This window comes from Dermochelys coriacea, chromosome 4 (genome assembly GCF_009764565.3).
Source record: "Dermochelys coriacea isolate rDerCor1 chromosome 4, rDerCor1.pri.v4, whole genome shotgun sequence".
Taxonomy (NCBI): Eukaryota; Metazoa; Chordata; order Testudines; family Dermochelyidae; genus Dermochelys; species Dermochelys coriacea.
The window spans coordinates 87084995-87106697 of NC_050071.1; the positions used below are offsets into that span (position 1 = coordinate 87084995).

The following is a 21703-nucleotide window of genomic DNA, read 5'->3' on the forward strand; positions in this document are numbered from 1 at the left end:
TCTCTCCACTTTGCTCTCCAGCCCCAACAGCAAAGGGCAGGCTGGGGAGTCGAGGTGGTTCTCTTTGGTCCCTTAGCCTGCATCCTGGGGCAAGGAACGGGTGGGGGCAATTTCTAACGCAGGACAGTGATTGTGTCAGGAGTTGTATCCCCCGGCACAAAGTTGAGGATGCGATTTCTGACAGGGCTCTCTGTCAGATATCAGAAACGCCATCTCCTGGACCTTGGGATCATGGGATGCGGCAAGGCCAGCGACCGCAGGGTCTGGAAATCGCTTACACTGGACCAGGGGATGAGAAAAGGAGAGGGGATGCAATTCTGGCAGAGTCCCTCTCTCATCTGTCACCTTTCCCTTCCCCAGGACCTAGGATAAGGGGATGCTTTTTAAATAATGGAGAAAATACTGATGTCAGCTAACGTCAGAATTTGCAACTGGATGCAAAATTAGACAGAGATGCATTCATTGGCACTACTCCGGCACCTCTGGAGCGGCACTAGATAAAGGCAAGCCTGAACCTGTCAGTCTTTAGGGCCTTGCTGACGGCGGTTCCTTGCCGCCTGTGAGGGCTCCGGCTGCATCTAAGCTGAGGGGGCATGGCAGCTGCCCTGGGGGGGGGGGGGTGGAGCCAACGACTGACCTGCAAGCATCGAAACAGAGGTACAATGTATCCTCCCGCCCCATCTTCCCCGGCGCCCAGGAAAATAAAAATCTGATATGCAGACTAGAGGTCCCTCTGAATCCATCCCTGCTCATTGTGGAAGGTGCATGAGACTCTCATCTGGGAGCTGCCTGGACGCCATGGAGCACATCCGAATGCCCAAGGTTGGTACCGGAGAGGCAAAGCGGAGGAGGTTGGATGGCTGCAGTGATGAGTGATGGCGAGGCTTCAATGCTTGGCTCAGGAGAAGCCAGCAGGGAAAAGCTGTCTCTTGTATGTTGCTGATGTTTTATTCTGGTTCGTATGGAAAGAGATTAGTTCATCTCTAGTTATTAAAAAAATAATAATAAAGCCCTGCAGATATCAGGGATGAATATCAACCTATCTAGCTGCTTTAACATTTTAGACAATTTCCTATTAAATTAGGCAAAATATTCCAAGACATGCAAAGCATTGCTCTGTAAAGTTGATTGAAATGTGTGCGACCGCTTAGTTAGCCTGGCTTAGCCATTGTTGCTAATGGAGACCCCAGCCATGGCTGCTCTTGCTTACCAGAAGTAAGGGAACCCAAGCTTATCTGCTTTTCATATTCCTTTACTTTTGTTTTACTATTTAATTATCTTGGCCAAGATTTTATTTAGATTTTGGAATCTGGTATTTACCTAGTCTAATCAGTATATTTATATATCTGTGCAGACAGGAGGTCTATATTTGTTAACAAAACTACAGTCTTTCCCTAAACAGAAGAAAATGTGATTTCAGCATACCAAAATTCGATATAACAGAAAATTCAATCTGAAGCAAAAAATTAAATTGTAGCTACAAGTAACATTTCATTTAGAGGAATAAATGCTAGTTTATTTATTTAATTATTTTACTTTTGGCTAATTTTGTGTGTGTTTATAACCCTAAATCTGTGCTTCAGCATTGTTGTTTTCATCTGGTTTGTGTATATTCCTCGTTCATTATTGTTAGCCATCATGGTAACATGAATTCAAGATCAGGGCCTCTTGCTGCTGAACCAAGATTACTAGGCCTGTAGCTGCTGGACAGTGAATATATTGTGAAAATAGAGTGATTTTCTGCATCAGAAAAGGCCTTCTTACTTCTTGGGATTTTGCTGCCTTCCTGGGGAGAGGAAGAATACCTGTTTTTAGGGTCTGTTCTACCATGGAAGGAAACAGCCATTGAGAATAATGTGCATAGATCTTCTTCTGCCCATCACACAGTGAAAGTGTACATGAGTAAAAATTGAAAATACTGACAGATAAGAACAAAAACCTAAACTAAAATAAATATTTGTGTTTCACTTTAGATAAAGGGCCTGATCCAGCTGCCATTAAGGCAATGAGATTTGGCTCTTTGGCTTTTCCAGAAGCAGGCTTTCAAATTGTTCCCACATAAAAAGAAAATATATTGTATATCAGATAACATTAATGAGTGTAGTGTCAGTGACTTGAGACTCTCAATGTTTCTTTTGCATTGAATACTCTATTCAAAATTGGATGGCATTGGCTCCTTGTCTCCCAGCCAGGCCCTTACATTGTGTATCAGTAATAATGAAAGAAGTTACCTCTCTGATATAATACAAGACATTTAGAATTAATATGTTTATTTAGAACAGTAATGTGGTTACAAAATCATTTGTAATCATAATCATAACAGTTGATGAGAAAACAAGATGCTAAATATGAGTGGGGTTTGAAATAACTCACTTACCCAGTTATTCCCAGATACCACTGAAATATCACTACTATCAGCAGTTAGCTGACCTGCTTGGTAACAAAACAAAAATCTTTGGGTTCAATGTGAAAAAAAGAAAAAATTAAAAAAGAAATTACCAGAAAAATAACTGTGTTGCATTGACTTTGTCTTTAGTTTTTACCACCTGGAATTTAGTATAAAGCAAGACCCCTTTCAACCCCAGCAACTTTAAAGGAAATAAAAGAGAATAGTGTGCAAGTAAAAGATATCCTCACTGAGCTGTCAGTGTTCCTCTGAAATGGATTCCCCCATTCCAAATCCATTCCCAATCAAGTTTCAGAGTAGCAGCCATGTTAGTCTGTATTCGCAAAAAAGAAAAGGAGTACTTGTGGCACCTTAGAGACTAATACATTTATTTGAGCATAAGCTTTCGTGATACCATCATACCGAAAGGACTGAAGGTAAAAAATCCATTACAATCTACATACCACACAGACTATGCTGACAGCTTGTGCCACACACTCTCAAAGAAACTGCGGAACCACCTGATCAGCATCTTCTACAGCAAACAGGGAAAGATTATGAGTAATGCATCCAATGAAGTGAGCTGTAGCTCACGAAAGCTTATGCTCAAATAAATTTGTTAGTCTCTAAGGTGCCACAAGTACTCCTTTTCTTTATTCTCAATCAAGTAACTAGCTTGTTCTGTGATGATGTGTATCTCATCATACTGACACCCCCTTACACCCAAAGAACCCTAACCAACCCCTCAAAACAAATATCCCAGGAAATTAATAAAATCTAAAAATTCAAAAGAAAATCCCTACCCAAAGAGAATTTTCACCCTGAAAAGGGAGAAGTGCTGAGATTCCTTGAAATCCACTAGGGACTTCATTATTGCTATTGTTTTTATGAAGAAGGTGCTTAGATGCTACTTTGATGGCTGCCAGTATAAAACCCTAAGATAAACCAAAAGTGTTATACATATAGCTTTGCATGTCCTGGCATGCAACTGTTTATTTTTATTTATTATTTTTAATAATATATAATTATTTCACAAAAAGAGGTACTAGCCAATCTACTGTTGTTAAACTACTTAATAACTATCATGTCCTCGCTCTGAAATATATTGTGTAAAATATATACATATTTTAGGAATAGTGTATGAAATATAGTAAGTCCCTGAAGTATAATTTATAGAGCTGTTTGAAAAAAAATCAGATTTTGAAATTATCTAGAAAAAAAGGGGGACAAATTTTTCACCAAAAGTTCATGAAAATTTCCGACTTTTCAACAAGTGCTAATAATTTAGTCAGACAGATCCACCTTTTTAATCTGAAATCTCCATAAGAATCATCCTTTTAGAAGTTGAGGCATTAAACCAGGGGTGGGCAAACCTTTTGGCCCGAGGGCCACATCTGGGTGGGGAAATTGCTTGCAGGGCCGGGGCAGGGGATTGGGGCACAAGGGGGTGCGGTATGCAGGAAGGGGCTCCAGGCAAGGGGTTGGGGCAGAGGAGGGTCCGGGGTGTATGAGGGGACTCACGGAAGGGGGTTAGGGTGCAGGAGGGGTGTGGAGTGCAGGAGGGGGCTCAGGTCAGAGGGTTGGGGTTTAGAAGGGGTGTGGGATGTGAGAAGGTCTCAGGGCAGGGAGTTGGGGTGCAGGGTGAAGGAGGGGTTCAGGCTCTGGCCCAGCGCTGCTTAACTAGAGTAGCTCCGGGGTGGCAGCAGCACGCTCCCTGCCTTGCCTGCCCCGCCCCTGGCCCCACGCCATGCCACTCAAGGAAGCAGCCTGTACCACATCCCTGCACGGCCCCTGGGGATGGTGGGGGAGCGCAGAGGGCTCCACATGTTTCCCTCGCCTGTGGGTACCTCCCCTGAAGCTCCCATTGGCCGCGGTAACCCATTCCTGGCCAATGAGAGCTTTGGGCGAGGTACTCATAGGCAAGAGCAGATGCGGAGCTCTCTGCTGCCCCACCCCCACGGGCTGCAGGGACATGGTGTGGCCATTTCCTAGAGCGGCGCAGCACCATGAGGGGTGACAATCCCGCAGGCCGGACCAAAGCCCCAAGGGGCCGGATCCTGCCCGTGGGCCGTAGTTTGCCCTCCCATGCATTAAACTATGGCTGTATTGATCAGGGTTCTTCCATTTCCAATAATTTCCCCTTAATTCTGAAGGTGTGCTCCAGTACTTTTTGGACAGTACTCAAGTCAAGTAGAGAAGCCCATTTTTGCCACAGTTGACTTCAGCCAGTTTATTAGTTCCCAACATACTACAATTTGTGACTTGTTCCGTTAAGCATTTTTTAATCATAGGGGCTGACTGAGTTATTTAAATACTCTGTGGCCAAGAGAAAAAGATGCAAGCAATTTAACAATTATCTTCCAGTGATATTCGGAAATGGTATAAGTGAATGTATAGCTTTTCCTGCAATTAGTGATAAGAAAGAGACATATTATTATTATTTACAACATGTATTACAATAGCACCTACATGCCTCAACCAAGATCAGGATTCTATTGGGCTTGACATTGTACAAACATATAGTGAGGGATAGTCCTGCCCCAACAAGCTTACAGTTTAAGTAAACAAGACCAACAAGTGTGGGAAGAGATACTGACACACAAAGAGGTAAAGTGACTTGCCCAAGATCACAGAGCAGCTCAATGGAAAAGGCGGGAATAGAAAAGAGGTCTCTTGATGCCTATGCCTATGCTAATGTGTTAGCCTCTAGACCACACTGCTTTAGTTCACTACTCTCTCTTTTGCATTCCTTAATATCTTTGGGAGCCAGTCTCTTCCAAAAATTGTAGCCAGCATGGGAGTGGATGGTGATTTCTGCCATTAGCACTGTTTAAGAACATGAATTCTTGCCATTGAAACATTCCGATTCTAGTGTGCCAGGACAGCTTGATAGCTATGTTTTCTACCAACCTGTTAAGATCCAGCCTTGTATTTCTAAGGGTGTTGTAGGTTCTCAGCACCAATCAGAATCAGGTCCACTAACGGCAATAGAGTCATTCTACGTTAAAGAAGATATGGAGACCTTGAACATCAAGCATTCTATTTCCAGTTACACATAAACCAATGCACATATTTCTAGTAGTATAGTAATAATTAATTACACATAATCCATTGAATTCCCCATTATGTAAGGCTACATATGTATTATATTATGGTAAGGTCCTCTTCATACTGTAGATGCCTTCTTATGCAAGAGGGGTATAATGTGACCAAATTTAGCAGCAGCTAACAATCACACATTGTTAAGCAGTGCTGTGCATACAATGAAAAAAAGGATTATCTTTTTAGAAGCAAAAATTAACAGTCAATCACTTTCTGCCATTAATATGGATCAAACAGTAAGGAACTTTAGAGAAGCTGCCACTAAGTGAAACTAACAACCCACAACAATCTTCAAAAATTAATAAGCTATGTTCATGCACAGACTAAAAATACACGTTGTTAATCTATATAGAAATGTTTCTGACCATGGACATGTTAAGAGAAAAAGAGCCCAAAAGATACATTGGCTTCAAATGGAAATTTCATTCACTGTTGCTAGTGAGATATTACATTTTGTTTAGCCACATCTTGTAGTGTTCATCTTTCACTGTGTATTGGCAGCAGGCCTTCTGAAGTGCAATATTATCATAATGAATATACCAGACTGATCCCTGGTGTAATTCTGTTGTCTTCAGTGGAGTTATTCCAGGGATGCATTTGGCTCAGTAGCTCTTGTTAACATAGCACTTATGATGGTTAAGGTTTCTCTAGTGCTTCAATTTTTACGCAGTTATAAAAAGATCTATTTTGATAGTCTATAGCTCAGTAATTATTTAAGGTAGTGGTTCTCAACTGGGGGTATGCAGCAAGGAGGTTTCAAGGGGTCCACCAAAATAAATCATGCTTCAGCCCTGGGTGACAGGGCTCTGGCTTTGGCTTCAGCCCCACTTGGTGAGGCTCAGACTTTGGCTTCAGCCCCAGGTGATGGGGCTCAGGCTTCAGCACGGTGGGGCTCGAACTTTGGCTTGAGCCCTGTGTGGCGGGGCGAGGGCTCTGGCTTCAGCCCTGGGCAGCGGGGCTTGGGGAGGGATCGTTACCTTCACCCCCTGACTCACCTTAGTGGGTCACCCAGTAACAAGTTTCACGCTGAGTAAGTAAAACAAATATTTTTTTATTTTTGTACCTATTTTATCCTTTTCTCTTTTATATTATATGTGTGTGTGTTTAACTGTATAACTATCAATCTAATACAGTTTTTAAGCTTCTGGATATGCAGGAAAAAAGCCGTGCACGGGTGGGCTGAGGCATTGTGATAGCATGCTGGGAGGCATCAGAAAGAAAAAGGCTGAGAACCCCTGATTTAAGATATAGATACCATTGTATATGCTTATATGACAATATTCTTGCCCAGCATATTACATTCCAAAGATAATTTTAAGTAGTCAGACTGAAAATTTGTATCAGAGTATTGTCTCCTTTAGTTTTAAATTCATTTTAACTGTTTTCGACCAATAAAAATAATAATACTGTGCATTTATATAGTGCTTAGCTTACTTTTCTTCTGAGGATCTCAGTGTAGTTTCTTAAAGCTTTTTAACACTTCCTCTGTGAGGATGCAAATATTATCACATAATTATATATAGGGCACAGAGTGTAGATGATTTGCCCAATGTCACATCTGGGTCAATGGTAGAGCCAGGAACAGAATTCAGGAGTACAGACTTCCACTCTCCTCTGATGATCACAATACTATGTTCCCAAATGGGAGCAGAAGCTCATACTTGAATCATCCCTGTTGACTTGCCAACATTCCAGTTTCAATGGGCAGAACATATTACCTAAACTGATTACAAGATTCAAACTGGTGAAAGTGGAAACAACTTCTGACCTCTGATCTTTTACTTACAAAAAAGCACATGTGCTTTTTTTTTTTTTGATAAACCCCTTGTGCATGTAGAACATGGATTGTCAGCAAGTTTCTTTCTTTTTTGGAGTGTGTAATGATTATGTGACCAAATTATAACATATGTCCAGTTTCACTGCTACTGAATACTACCCCATGACTTCACTTTTGAATGCTTGGCAAGTAGCTTGGCAACAAATCTGTGTTTTCCATGACCTTTATGTCTCAAAATAATTGGATTGGAGGACTCCGCCACTTCAAGGACAACCTGGATTAAAATTAGCTATTCTTTTTCTCACTCTGCTATGTAGAGGCATAGCAGTGATGGGGCTTGTTTGGCCTTTGCTCCTGATTGAGGCTTTGGGTCATTTATGTAACACTGCATAAGGTACTTGTAACACAGCGCAGACTCACCACCACAGCGTCTCCTGCTGTGGAGTCTCGGAATTAGTTCACATAGCCGCAGAGCACCCTCTATGGGCCGGTGTCTCACCCTCTGTTACTTGCCCCATTGTCTCCACCACCTCTGGCCACATGTCCCTCACAGACCCCAGTGTCCCTTACCTGTGGGTGCTGCCCCACAGCAGTGCCCCCACACTCTGTGTCTCCCCTCTCAGGGGAACCCCAACCCCCTATACCCACCTTGCTTCAGTATCTGCTACCATTCCTCATCTAGCCCCTTCTCTCAGGGGCAAACCCTCATCACTGGCAAGGGAGTTGGACCTGTTGTCTTTTTAGTCCCAGCTGCCTCCTTACAGCCCTAGTACCTCCCCTGGCCTTTAGCAAGGCCTCAGCCTGGAGACTTACCAGGCCAGAGCTCCTCAGCTCTGCCTGCCCTTCCCCAGCCCAGCCCAGCCCAGCCCAGCCCAACTCTGCCTCAGACACCCTGCTTGCTCTCCCGGCTAGCCTGGTCCTCTCCGCTCCCCAGCTGGAGCAAGAGTCTCTCCTATTGTATCAGCCTGCCCTTTTATTAGGGCCAGATGTGCCCTAATTGGGTGCAACCACACCTGTGGCTGACTACCCAATCAACCTCCCTGGGCTGCTTTTAACCCCTTTGTGACAGGAGCGCGGTGACCGTCCCGCTACAGTACTATGACCTCTTTTGAGTACCAAGTTTTTTGTCTGCTTTTCAGGCACTGTTGTGGCCATTACTTACCATTCTGTTCTGTAGGCGTGTAAAAGAACTCAGCAAGTACTGGTGCTTTCAGATTTGGTAACCATTGTTCGATCTTTTACTGTGTTCAGAAGATTTTAGTTTACATTTTGGTCAGCCTTTTTCTTCTATTTTGAATATGATCACTGTATTTGACTTAGATTTTAAGTAATGGATTTTAACAATTACTCACTTAACTGAAAACGGCCTTGGTGTCAAGATTTTGTGATAGTGCATTATTGAGTTTTTCTTACAGATAAGACTCCTATTTTTAGGCCACAATTAGATTTTTTAAAAGATTCCACTTACTTTGGTTTTATGCCCTTTGACCTTGACAATGACTCACAATCTGACTGCTAATGACATTTAAAATGTAATGCACTGTAAATCATTGTGATCAGACACTCCAGACATACATTTCTAGAGATGGACAAAAACTTGAACTTCATGTCTGAACCATTGGGAATATTTGGGGACAAAGGGTTGGATTTGAACCCTCAGATCTGTACCTAATCCTAAAATTTTGGTTCTGGGTTGAATTAGAGTGCTGAAGGGGCTTGTTTACTATTATAAGTTTGGATGTAGCCTAACTCTTTCAAGAACAGCTATTCTCATAATATTTCATTATGAAATTGTGGAAATCTTATGAAAACAATTGGTCTTGTGCAATTTCCATCATTCATAGAATCATAGAATTGTAGGACTGGAAGGGACCTTGAGAGGTCATCTAGACTAGCCCCTGCACTCATGGCAGGACTAAGTATTATCTAGACCATCCCGATAGGTGTTTGTCTAACCTGCTCTAAAAAATCTCCAATGATGGAGATTCCACAACCTTCCCAGGAAATTTATTCCACTGCTTAACTACCCTGGCAGTTAGGAAGTTTTTCCTAATGTCCAACCTAAATCACCCTTCATGATCGTTACCTAATGAAATGTCAACCATTTGGGCCTGAAATTATACACAAGAACATCTCACAAGATTTCAGTCCTTTCAAATCTCAGCAAGCACTCTAGTAGAGATTTGAACCCCAGACCATAGCCTAACTACAGTGTGGATCAGAACAGCTCTAGAACGGATGTTTATGTTCTAATTCACGCACACTATTTTATTTCATAAGCTAATGTCACTGACCTACAAGCCAGCTAGGAATTTCCCATCTCGGTCTCAGTTTTCCTATCCGCTTCATGGTACTTTATAGTACTGACTACTTTATGGTAGTCAGTACCTCTTTAGGAGTAGCACTGCTGGAAATCCAGATCTGTCTTTGATTTGATTTAATTATCTAGAGAGTTAAATTAGCTTCTTCTAATCAGCAATACTGCACTACAGTTTAAGTGTATTACATAGCCAGAATTGCTCTTCAACGGTTTTCTTCATTACTCTAAGCATCATTGTTGTCTCGCTCATTTCCCACTATGCACATGAGGAGACATTGGGATGTTTTTGTTTATCTAGATTAGCAGGATTCTGCTCAGTAAACTGTTTTTCCTCTTCCTTGTTCACCATCTTTGATATTTGATTTCTTTCCCCCACGTTTATTTGGTAGTATTGTTGTGCTCGTGCCCTCTGTTAGAGAGTTAGTTTAAATGACTCCCCTCTGTCTACTCCCCATCCTCAAGTTCCACAAGTTTTGGCTGATCCTCTTAACAGTATAGTTAGTTTATTGCATGCATCCTGCTTTCAGTTAGAATTTCAATGTGCATTAATTGTTCCTGTTTATATGTGTCATTCATTCATAGCCTTCTGTAATTCACAATTTCTGGCCTATAGGCCTGATTCCAAGCTCGCTTATGCCAGTGTAAATCAGGATTAACTCCATTAAAGTCCCTGGGCCACATTCATCTGTGCCTCACAGTTCCTTTATGCTAATGTAACAAAGTCATAATATGGTTGTAGCTGCCTGCTGGAGAAATTCCACCAATATTGAGGGAGCTCTTTGGTAGTTGTAGAGACAGATTCTCAGGCACTATGTCATCCTCCCACACAGAAGCCCCAGGCATAGGAGATGTTCAGGGAGTTGGAGAAGACATGGCCAGAGTGTCCCTTAACCCATAGCAATACATGGTTGCTGAAATTGGGCACAAGTTATAGGGCAGGCATCAGAGCTGCTCCTGCTTGACCCAAGGGCCAAACCAAGCTCCAGGAGCTCCAACATAGGAGAGGCACAGAGTGTCATAAAGCCCCAAATGCCCTCCTCCCTCTCCCTATGCCAAACTCGACTGTAGTATGGAGTGAAGTTGGCCTGATGAAGTTATATTGATGTAAAATTGGTGTAAATCAGATCAGAACCAGACCACATGTCCTGTTTTTTTTTGTCTCAGAATTGTTGGAATTTGAAAATTTTATCTAAAAATTGTTGCCCAGGATCAGTTCCTAACATACCTCTCTCTTTTTTTCATCTGAGCTCAGAGTGGGTCACTCAACAGAAACTGATATGTGGTCTGTAAAGACCTTGACAAGTCTAAATCAAGTGGGTTGTCATTTCTCTTGATATTTTTGGCTCTGGTGACAGCATTTGATGTATTAGTACATGAAATACTGGTATCTAAATGATGTTGTTCATTTGGCACAAAATCCTGTTCCTGTTGGAGTCAATGGCAAAACTTGCTTGATTTCACTTGGGAAGGATTGGAACTTTGGTGTCCAGTTTTGGTTTGAATTTTACCTCTCTGATCATTTTTTCCCCCAGGTAGTTTGTAGTACTATTTTCCCTTTGTGATTTCCTTTTTGGTGGTCATTTGGATTCTATGCTTTATAAGCACCTCTTCCCCTTATGTCTTTACCTTCTCATTACACTAATCTATGTCTCTGGTTTTCATTATTGTTATAGTTCTCTTCCCATCTCTTTTAGTCTGAGTCACATCTCTAAATGGATGTATGCTAATCTCCTGTTATAAAAGAAACAGAAAACTGCTTTTGGCATGCCCACTCATCTTTCCACTTTTGATCCTTTTCTCATTCCATATTACAGTACTTCTGTATCTGTAATATAGAATTTGAGTAACATCTTTGATTCTGGCCTGTTGTTTCACATGCAGATTTGATTAAGTTGTTAAGACCTACAGATACATTTGAAAAATTTAACATTTGAAAAATCATGCTGGTTTATCAGTCAGTACACCTAAAATCTGGCGAATTGATTACTCTATAAATTCATTGCTGATTTGCATTTACTGGCTATGTCCGAACTGCTGTCTATCTAGAATCATGTGGCTTATCTGATCATTTGTTGTTCATACTCGTGTCAAGTGAATCAATTATTCAAGTGCATTATCAATTGTCATACCAGATCAGACCAGCAGTGCATCTAGTCCAATACCCAGTCTCTGATAATGAATACTAGCAGGTGCTTCAGAGGAAGGTGCAAGAAGCCGCATAATGGAATCACCTGCCTATATGACATTTCTTTTTAATTTATGCCCTGAAGCATGGGAGTTCATGTGCCTGATCCAAACCCCAGTTAAGTCAGTAGAAGACTTCCATTGACTTTAATGTGTTATATCCTTCAGATATTTTTTTATCCTATTTTCATTGGTGACTTTTATTTTTATACAACAATTGAAAGTTTGGGTCTAACAGCAGGGCTCTCCAGTTTTGGATGTTTTTCTAAATGTGAGATTTGATTTTCACGAACATCCCTGCTCACAGTCTCTGGTACGATTCTAGTGTAATACTTTTTTTTTGCCACTCTGTCTAAATATCATGTTTTTCTCACTATGTCCAAGGTTGGAGGAACTTGCTCCCTTGTGAGATCCATGTCATTGACTCATTGTATTAATTGAAAAGAAAAAAAAGAAAGTTTAAGTCTTTTTATATTTTTATATTTCTACTATTATTTTTCCTAGATCTTATCTCTATTCATATTACATTGCTACAGTTCTTGCAATGAATGATTTAATAAATCCACCATAATGTAAGTATTTTTCTTGTTGTCATGAAATTGGCAGACTATCCTCAGATTTTCTATACCAATCTTGTATATTTTCAATAATGTTAATCTTACTTACTGGATTAAACAGTATAAAGTGTGATATAGCCACCATCTTTCAATTTACAGCCTCTGTCGATATCAGCCTCTATCTAACACGGTGCATCCAAAGTTTAAATTCCATTTAAAATATGAAACTGATCTCATTAAGCAGCTTGACTGCAGTACAATCTCTTTATAAACTAGCCTGGAACACTGCATGTTTGTTTGTGACTGATGTTCTGGAGGGTATTTATGGGGAGCCGATCGTTAAAATTCTGCTAACAAACTGAAGGGAGGATTAGGATGAGTTCCCTGAGTTCGCTAGAGCAGTGGTTTTCAACCTTTTTTTGTTTGCAGATTCCTAACAAATTTTAAATGGAGGTACAGACCCCTTGGGAAATCTGAGACATAGTCTGCGGACCCCCAGGGGTCCGTGGACCACAGGTTGAAAACCAGTGTTCTATGATAATGACAACCTTTTGCAGACCCCTTAGACACAGTCTGTGAACCCCCCAGGGGTCCGTGGACCACAGGTTGTAAACCACTGTGCTAGAGTTAACCTCTCTCTGGATACTGCTGACCTATTCCTGACAGAAATCTCTTATCTCTGAGGCTCTACAACAGGGGTGGGCAAACTTTTTGGGCCAAGGGCCACATCTGGGTGGGGAAATTGTATGCAGGGCCGGAGCAGGGGGTTGGGGTGTGGGAGGGGATGCGGTGTGCAGGAACGGGCTCAGGGCAAGGGATTGGAGCAGAGGAGCGGTGCGGGGTGTATGAGGGGGCTCAGGAAAGGGGGTTGGGGTGCAGGAGGGGTGCGGAGTACAGGAGGGGGCTCAGGGTAGGGGTGCAGGAGGGGTGCAGACTGTGGGAGGGAGCTCAGGGCAGGGGGTTGGGGTGCAGGAGGGGTGCGAGGTGCAGGCAGAGAGTTGGGGGGTGGGGGGCAGGAGGGGTGCGGAGTACAGGAGGGGGCTCAGGGTAGGGGTGCAGGAGGGGTGCAGACTGTGGGAGGGAGCTCAGGGCAGGGGGTTGGGGTACAGGAGGGGTGCGAGGTGCAGGCAGAGAGTTGGGGGGTGGGGGGCAGGAGGGGTTCGGACTCCGGCCTGGCGCCGCTTACCTAAAGCGTCTCTGGGGCGGCAGCGGTGTGCACCGGGGCCAGGGGAGGCTCCCTGCATGCCTGCCCTGGCCCCACACTACGCCGCTCCAGGAAGCTGCCGGAAGCACGTCCCTGCGCAGCCCTGGGGGCGGGAAGGCACAGGGCTCTGTGCACTGCCCTTGGCACGCCTCCAGGTACCTCCCCTGAAGTTCCCATTGGCTGTGGGTTCCCCATTCCCAGCCAATGGGAGCTTCAGGGGGCGGTGCCTGGAAGCAAGGGCAATGCATGGAGCCCCTCCCCCCCCCAGCCACTTCTGAGAGCGGTGCGAGGCCTGCGGCACCATGGGGAGCAATCCCACAGGCCGGATCCAACCGCGGGCCGTAGTTTGCCCACCCCTGCTCTACAATATACTGTTGACATGCACATATTTTTGCATGTGTAATGGAGCAGCTTACTCCAAATGGTAGGTATTTAAAAATTAATTTTCCCCAGGAAAGGATACTTCTTGGTTTCGTACAAGGTCTTCACTCTCCCCTCCTGGTGATCATTGTGCTATGCTGTCAGAATTCTCTGTATATATTTCAGGAACAAAATATAAATATTTTGAGTAAATGCAATAAATTTGACTGGCAAGAGGGGTTGCTTCTTTTCATGGTCATAGCTACATGAAAGGATTTTTGTCCAAATGAGACACCAATTAATAGATTCCCTAGTCCTTCTCTTCCTCCCTCTGCCTGCCCCCGCTTTCCTGTGGGCAACATTCCTAGTACATGAGGTTTATCTCAAGCTAAGGGTGAAAAATTTTGTGGGAAACCCTTGTTAAAATATTCACATTGTATCATTGGGTTATGTCAGTGGTCCCCAAACTTTTCAGGGTCATGTCCCCCCTTACCCTTGTCCATGCTCCCCCTCATCCAGAACCGGGGACAGGAACGTGGCCACGGCTCCCGGGGTCGAGTGGGGGACGTGGAAAGGGGTAAGGGAGCTGAGGCTGGGGCTTCAGCTGGGAGTGGATCTGGGGCTGGGAGCAGGGCCGGGGCTGGGAACGGAATCGTGGCCAGTGCCCAAGGATGGGGGTGGGGCTGGGGCCAGGTGTGGAGGCTCGGCTGGGCCATGGTCAGGGGCCAAGGCTGCGAGTGGGGCTGAGCGCGGGGCCAGGAACTGGGGCTGGGGTTGGGGGCAGGGCTGGAGCAGAGCTGGGAGCGGGGCTGGATGGCGCTCCCTCCCTGCCTCCCATGGGGGCTGGCCTGGTCCCCGCAATGCCTCCTGAATGTTCCTCCCTGCCTCCCTAAGGGAGTGTGCCCCATAGTTTGGGGACCTCTGGGTTATGTGAAACTGTAAAATGGCACAGGAAGTGAGTGCTGTGCTATCCAGCATGTGATCACTTCTCAGCTATATGTGGTAGGATGAACATGACATCCTATCTGTCCTTCAGATCATAGTAATAAAAATTAAAGAAGAGAAGGATCTATTAGTTCTGCTAATTCATTCTCCTGCCAATGTACCAGTTGGTTCCTACAGTATATTTTTCAGTGCTTTGTCTTTTCCAGTTTTAGCTATTTCAATTAATTAGATTTCTACCACTTTTCTTGGATGATGGCCCTCTAGTCTAATTAAGTTTACCCTTAGGGAGCTTTCCTGATATTCATCCTAAGATGTCTTTGTCTTAATTTTATTTTATTATATATTGACCATGCTAGTTAAATCCTAGTGAGGAAAATAGAAAGGAACATAAACACTGGCAAATGAAATGTAAAAATACAATTAGGAAGGCCAGAAAAGAATTTGAGGAACAGTTAGCCAAAGACTCAAAAAGTAAAAGTAATAGCAAATTTTTTTTAAGTACATCAGAAGCAGGAAGCCTGCTAAACAACCAGTGGGGCCACTGGATGATGGAGGTGCTAAAGGAGCACTCAAGGACAATAAGGCCGTTGCGGAGAAAGTAAATTAATTCTGTGCATCGGTCTTCACCGCTGAGGATGTGAGGAAGATTCCCAAACGTGAGCCATTCTTTTTAGGTGACAGATCTGAGGAACTGTCCCAAATTGAGGTATCATTAGAGGAGGTTTTGGAACAAATTGATCAATTAACTACTAACTGTAGTCTGTAACCTATAATTTAAATCAGCTTCTGTACCAGATGACTGGAGGCTAGCTAATGTGATGCCAATTTTTAAAAAGGGCTCCAGAGGTGATCCCGGCAGTTACAGGCCTGTAAGCCTGACTTCAGTACCAGGCAAATTGGTTGAAATGATAATAAAATACAATATTGTTAGACACATAGATGAACATAATTTGTTGAGGAAGAGTCAACATGGTTTTAGTAAAGGGAAATTATGCCTCACCAATCTACTAGAATTCTCTGAGGGGGTCAACAAGCATGTGGATCAAGGGGATCCAGTGGATATAGTGCATTTAGATTTTCAGAAAGCCTTTGACAAGGTCCCTCACCAAAGGCTCTTACGCAAAGTAAGCTGCCACGGGATAAGAGGGAAGGTGCTCTCATGGATTGGTAACTGGTTAAAAGATAGGAAACAAAACATAGGTATAAATGGTCAGTTTTCAGAATGGAGAGAGGTAAATAGTGATGTCCCCAAGGGATCTGTTCTGGGACCAGTCCTATTCACCATATTCATAAATGATCTGGAAAAAGGAGTAAATAGTGAGGTAGCAAAATTTGCAGATGATATAAAATGACTAAAGATAGTGAAGATCCAGGCAGACTGTGAAGAGCTACAAAAGGATCTCTTAAAACTGGGTGACTGGGCAACAAAATGGCAGATGAAATTTAATGTTGATAAATGCAAAGTGATGCACATTGGAAAGCATAATCCCAACTATACATATAAAATGAAGGGGTCTCTCACTCAAGAAAGAGATCTTGGAGTCATTGTGGATAGTTCTCTGAAAACACACAATGTGCAGCGGCGGTCAAAAAGGCGAACAGAATGCTGGGAATAATTAAGAAAGGGATAGATAATAGGACAGAAAATATCATGTTGCCTCTATATAAATCCATGGTACCCCCACATCTTGAATACTGTGTGTAGATGTGATTACCCCATCTCTAAAAAGATATGTTGGAATTGGAAAAGGTTCAGAAAAAGGCAACAAAAATGATTAGGGGTATGGAACAGCTTTTGTATGAGGAGATATTAATAAGACTGGGACTTTTCAGCTTGGAAAAGAGATGGCTAAGGGGAGACATGATTGAGGTCTATAAAATCATGACTGGTGCAGAGAAAGTAGATAAGGAAGTGTTGTTTACTATTTCTCATAAAACAAGAACTAACAAATTAAATTAATAGGCAGCAGGTTTAAAACAAATAAAAGGAAGTATTCACATAGTGCAGAGTCAACCTGTGGAACTCCTTGCAGGAAGATGTTGTGAAGGCCAAGACCATAACAGGGTTCAAAAAAGAACTAGATAAATTCATGGAGGATAGGTCCATCAATGGCTATTAGCCAGGATGGGCAGGAATGGTGTCCCTAGCCTGTGTTTGCCAGAAGCTGGGAATGAGCAATAGGGGATGGATCACTTGATGATTACCTGTTCTGTTCATTCCCTCTGGGGCACCTGGCACTGGCCACTGTCAGAAGACAGGATACTGGGCTAGATAGACCTTTGGTCTGACTCAGTAGGGCCATTCTTATGTTCTTATGCTAGCAACACCTCTCTTTCCTTTGATGTTTACACCCTTCAAAATACTTCTGTTTCAGACCATCTATTATTCTACTGCACATAGCTTTCAAGAAGTTAGGAGCAGTCTTTTCAGTTAAGAACATGTAAGGAAGAACATGGTAACATGGGTCAGGCTTCATGACTTGTGAAATGTTTGGTAGAAAAGCACATTGAATGGCAACATCAGTTCACTTATCAGTTTTCCTGTGTTCTTATTCCAAACCTGGGTAGAAGAGTAACAATGTATATTGTGTTTGATGGACACTATATTATACTGTATTGGCATTAGCACTTTTTGCTACAAAACCATTGGTTGTCACTGTTCTACATTTCATAGGTTTTTTTGTTTTCAAGATTGATGGTAAATGTAGCAAAGAGGCGTGGCCGCCCTCGGAGATTGACAGTGAGGGACAGCCACACACCCTCTGTTGGGCAGAACCAGGAAAGCCACGCTCTCCATACCGTAAGCAGAGGGGGGAACAGGAAGAGGATAAAAGGTGGGCCCTGTAGCTCAGGTGGGAGGCAGCTGCCAAAGGAGGTAGATGTGTTCTCCCCACTGCTGATGCAAGAGCCCACAGAAGACTTCTGCTGTCCTGAGGAAGGCCCCGAGTTACCTGACATGCCTGATGTTGAGGAGTTCCTGGGACTGCTGCTTGCAGAGTACCCCGTAGAGATGAAATATGACCCTTGGATGCAGGTACACCCGAGGGGAAGTGTAGAAAGCAGCCCAGAGGAACAAGACTACTGTCTGGCTGTGGTGCTGCCAGAGATATGGTCAGCATGTTGCTGGTGGATTCCCTGCTGACCCAGTGGCAGACCACTCTACCACTGTTAGGACCCTGGGCTGGGATGTGGGGGAGTTGGGTGGGTCTGTGTCCCACCCCACCCCTGGGTGGCAGTATTCCCCCTCCTGAGGTCAGGAGGCCTGAACTCCTTGGGTGAGCACGCTAAACTGTTTGCTGGGTGCTCTACCCCTGCCCTGCCTAAGGGCCTGAGCCCCTGAACTGTTTGCTGCTCTACACTGCCTGTGGGCATGAGACCTAGAGACAGCTAATTTCCCCCATGTACACAGTGCTGTTCCAGGTGTGTGACAGCAAAGAGGCATGGCTGCCCTTGGAGATTGACAGTAAGGGATGGCCATGTGTGCCTACATAAGTATGTAGATGGTTGGAGTCAAAACTCAGATATTCCTCTTGGACTCAAATTGTATCAGCTGTGCTCTGTTTTTACTGCTAGTCTCAGCCTCTTGGCTGTACAAGCTCTTTCCTGTAACTTTCATTACTGGAGCTGTGTGCCGGCAATATTGAAGTCAATGGGAGTTTTGCCATTGGTTTCACATGAAGCAGGGCTGGATCCTAAAAGACAATTCCTGCTTGCCATACTCACACATATAATACTATTGAAGCCAGTGAGGTTATTTGGGTGAGTAAGGGAAGCAGGGTGTGGCCCCCAACTGGCTCAGCCCTAATGGCTCCAGGTTTCCATATTTCTTCCTCCATTGACACTTATGCAGCATGTGTTCCAAGTAGTCTGGATCATCGTTAATCTTTCCTTTTTTTATGTCTTTCTGCTGCTCCCCTTCCTGAGTCAACCCCAGACTTGCAAAAACCACATTTTTATCAAAGCTTTCTTGTAATAAAATCCTGGGAAGGGGGATTGAGATATCGCTGTTGTCACTTTTACTCATGCGAGTTGCTCTGATACCATGGTGATGGGGGGCCATAGAAGAACCTAGACAGAAAGACATGTCCTTTAGAGAAACTTTCAAATTCAGTCTCGCAGTCATGGCTTCAGACCTTCCACTAGGCCTGGTGACGGAGATCCTCCCATATTCTCATTTTCTTTTACTAACTCCTGATGAGCCACAACAATCTCTATTTTTTTACAGTTAAGGCTAAATGCTGTGGGCCTTAACTCAATTTATTCAGACCGTATTCAGGCAAACTCCATTGAAGACAATGGAATTTTACCTTAGTAAAAACTAAGTCAGGTCCTCAAGTTTTGGCCTTAGCCAGGATATTTTCTGGTTGCCATTAGCTACCAGAACTCTCAATACCTGACATGTAACATCTCCAGTTTTATGAACTGTCATACCTTTGAGGCTTGTCTTACTTTCTTTAATGGTGTTAAAGAAATTAGGAGAGCTTTAAAGGGGTCTTTGGTGGTGTTCTGTTGTAGGAATATTTTTTTTCAGTTTGGCAGTTAGCTGTGGTACTTCCATTTTCCTTCAAGATGTATAATTTTGGTGACAGACTGCAGCAGCTGCTGCAGAATCGGTGATAGTAGGCCCCTATAGTTAAGGTTTAGTTAATAAACTGGAAAAACTGATGCAACTTGGTTTGTGAGAGAGTGGGGTCCATTGGGGTGACTTTGGGCCTTCTGTAATTTTAACTTTCATTGTATTTGATATTTCTGAGGTGAGACGGTTAGCTTATGGCACTAAAACAGGTAGACAAATGTCACTGTCGTATGCAAGCATTTACTGCATCCAGGGGCAAGGAGAAAGCAGGGTTGCAATTGTGACTGAGAGGTATATCTCTGAGGCACAATGCTTCGGCACAGCTTGCACAGGGCTATATTAGAAATAAAAATCTAGCCCACGTTATTTTAGCTGAAAATGCTTTTCTGTATGAAGTTATAAAGGACATGAAAAATAGAACTAATCCCAGTTGCCCGATATTACAGTGACGTGGTAACAAACCCCTGCCCTATTCATATTAAAACAAGTCTCATGGTTGGAAGTGCTTTCATTTGCCAGCTGTAATATTTAGTTAGGCACGAGATTAAAGAAGCATTTAAATACAAATACTGCTGTCAGTACTTATCCAAAAATATCTGTATCATATGTGAAAACATATTAGGGTACACTAATATTTTTAGGGATGTTTTTAGGGGCATTCTGGCATGCTAACTTTTAAAAAAAATCTTATAGGGTCACATCTTTGGAATCCTTACTTACTTAGATAAAAGTCCCATTGAAGTTAATGGGAGTAGTTCCTGAATAAGGATTTGGCCCATGCTTTTCCTAATGTGACATTTTTCTTGAATGACCTCCCAGCAACCTGGTCCAGAGGTCATTTGTCATGTTTATTCTCTGAGTAAAAAGTGCCAACATCTGCTCTTAATTTGCTTTCCCATTAACTTCTATTTTTGTCTTTTTTTTCTCTCATCTGTGTTTTATTGCAAATAACATTTCTGGTAAACTTTATTTATACCCATGTAAGGGGTTGTTATAGTCAAAATAAGTCCCTGGAGTGTCTTTTGTTCAAGTTCCACATTCTCCTTTAAGCCTACAAAATCCAGGGTCCTCAAGCAAAAATAAATGATGGGGAACACAGTTTGATAAGTGACTGAAGTCGTATTTAGGTGCAGAGGCTGGCACAACTCTGGAGACAGACTCAGTTCTCTCTCCCTCTCTCTCCTCTTTCCTTTGTGAACACTCCTGGCTCTCCACTATATTTCACAGGTTGGCTTAGCTATCTTTTGTCCGTTACTGGCCATTTCAGACCTACCCTCCCTCATGTGTGGCTTATGTTGGGCAAGTTACAGAGACAGCTTGACCCAAACTCCCAGATTTTGTGGCACACCAGTGCAGCAGAATATAGTTTATGTGGCATCTTCACATGAAAAAATTGAATTTTAGGTAAATTAAATAGGAAAAGCAAGTAATTATTAGTTTCTGTTCTGTTCTGACTCCTTTGATCAACTCAATGAAATCAAAACTTGCTGCTGCATCTCTTTCGGTCTAAGGGTGAAATCCACTTCTCTTGCATAAAGTTTGAAAAAGGGTGACAGAGGCAGGAGAATCTTTTGGATAAAATCTACACAGCCACCAGCCTGGGGCTAGGGAATAGAGCTTTAGCACAAATGCCCACAACTGCCATTCCAGCCCTGTACATGACTTGCTCATTACAATCAGACAATTAATAGAGAAAAATAAAGGGAGCCTTGTCACAGAATGTGCTATATGCAGTTTTGAATTCCAAATAAGCATATGGATTGGAAAGGGGATTATAGGAACAAGTCCAAACAATGCAAATGTGCAATATTTCCTTTAAGAGGTGGTAACCATAAAGCTCTATCCATGCTACGAGTTTCAAACTGTGTGGGTTTAAAACTGGATAGTGTATTTTGCATACACATGACAGAGTTACAATAGAGTTGTTCCAGCACAGTGTTTGAGTCCTGTGTTGGAGTTTAGAGTTCAGCATGACCCTGATTTAGCACAGTTCACATTGCCTCTGGAAATAGTGCTAGATGCACAAAAATAGTTCCCAGAGGGTAGTTTATTAGTAAATCTGTTTTCAGAAGTGATTTAGCTTTCTGTTAGTGTCACCAGAACTTGATATAGGTCTTCTAAGAACTCACCAAGATTAACCAGTGAATCATAGCAATTTTTATTGAGCCAAATCCTGAGGTCCTCACTAACTGTAACTTCCTTCACTCAATTAACTTGAAATCACTGATAGTAAGTATTGAGTAAACACTCATTAAAGATATTAGTCCCCCACCTCTCAAACATTCCCCCTTT

General features: G+C 43.0%; 1 protein-coding gene across 1 annotated transcript in view; it reads left to right on the forward strand.

The window, feature by feature from the left end:
- The first annotated feature begins 507 nt into the window (after positions 1-507).
- The window catches only part of MTMR7 (myotubularin related protein 7), a 78726-nt gene continuing 57530 nt past the window's right edge, over positions 508-21703 (forward strand). The window contains exon 1 of the mRNA XM_038400822.2: positions 508-822. Coding sequence (XP_038256750.1) covers positions 715-822 — 108 coding nt within the window. The 5' untranslated portion in view covers positions 508-714. The remainder of the gene's footprint in view (positions 823-21703) is intronic.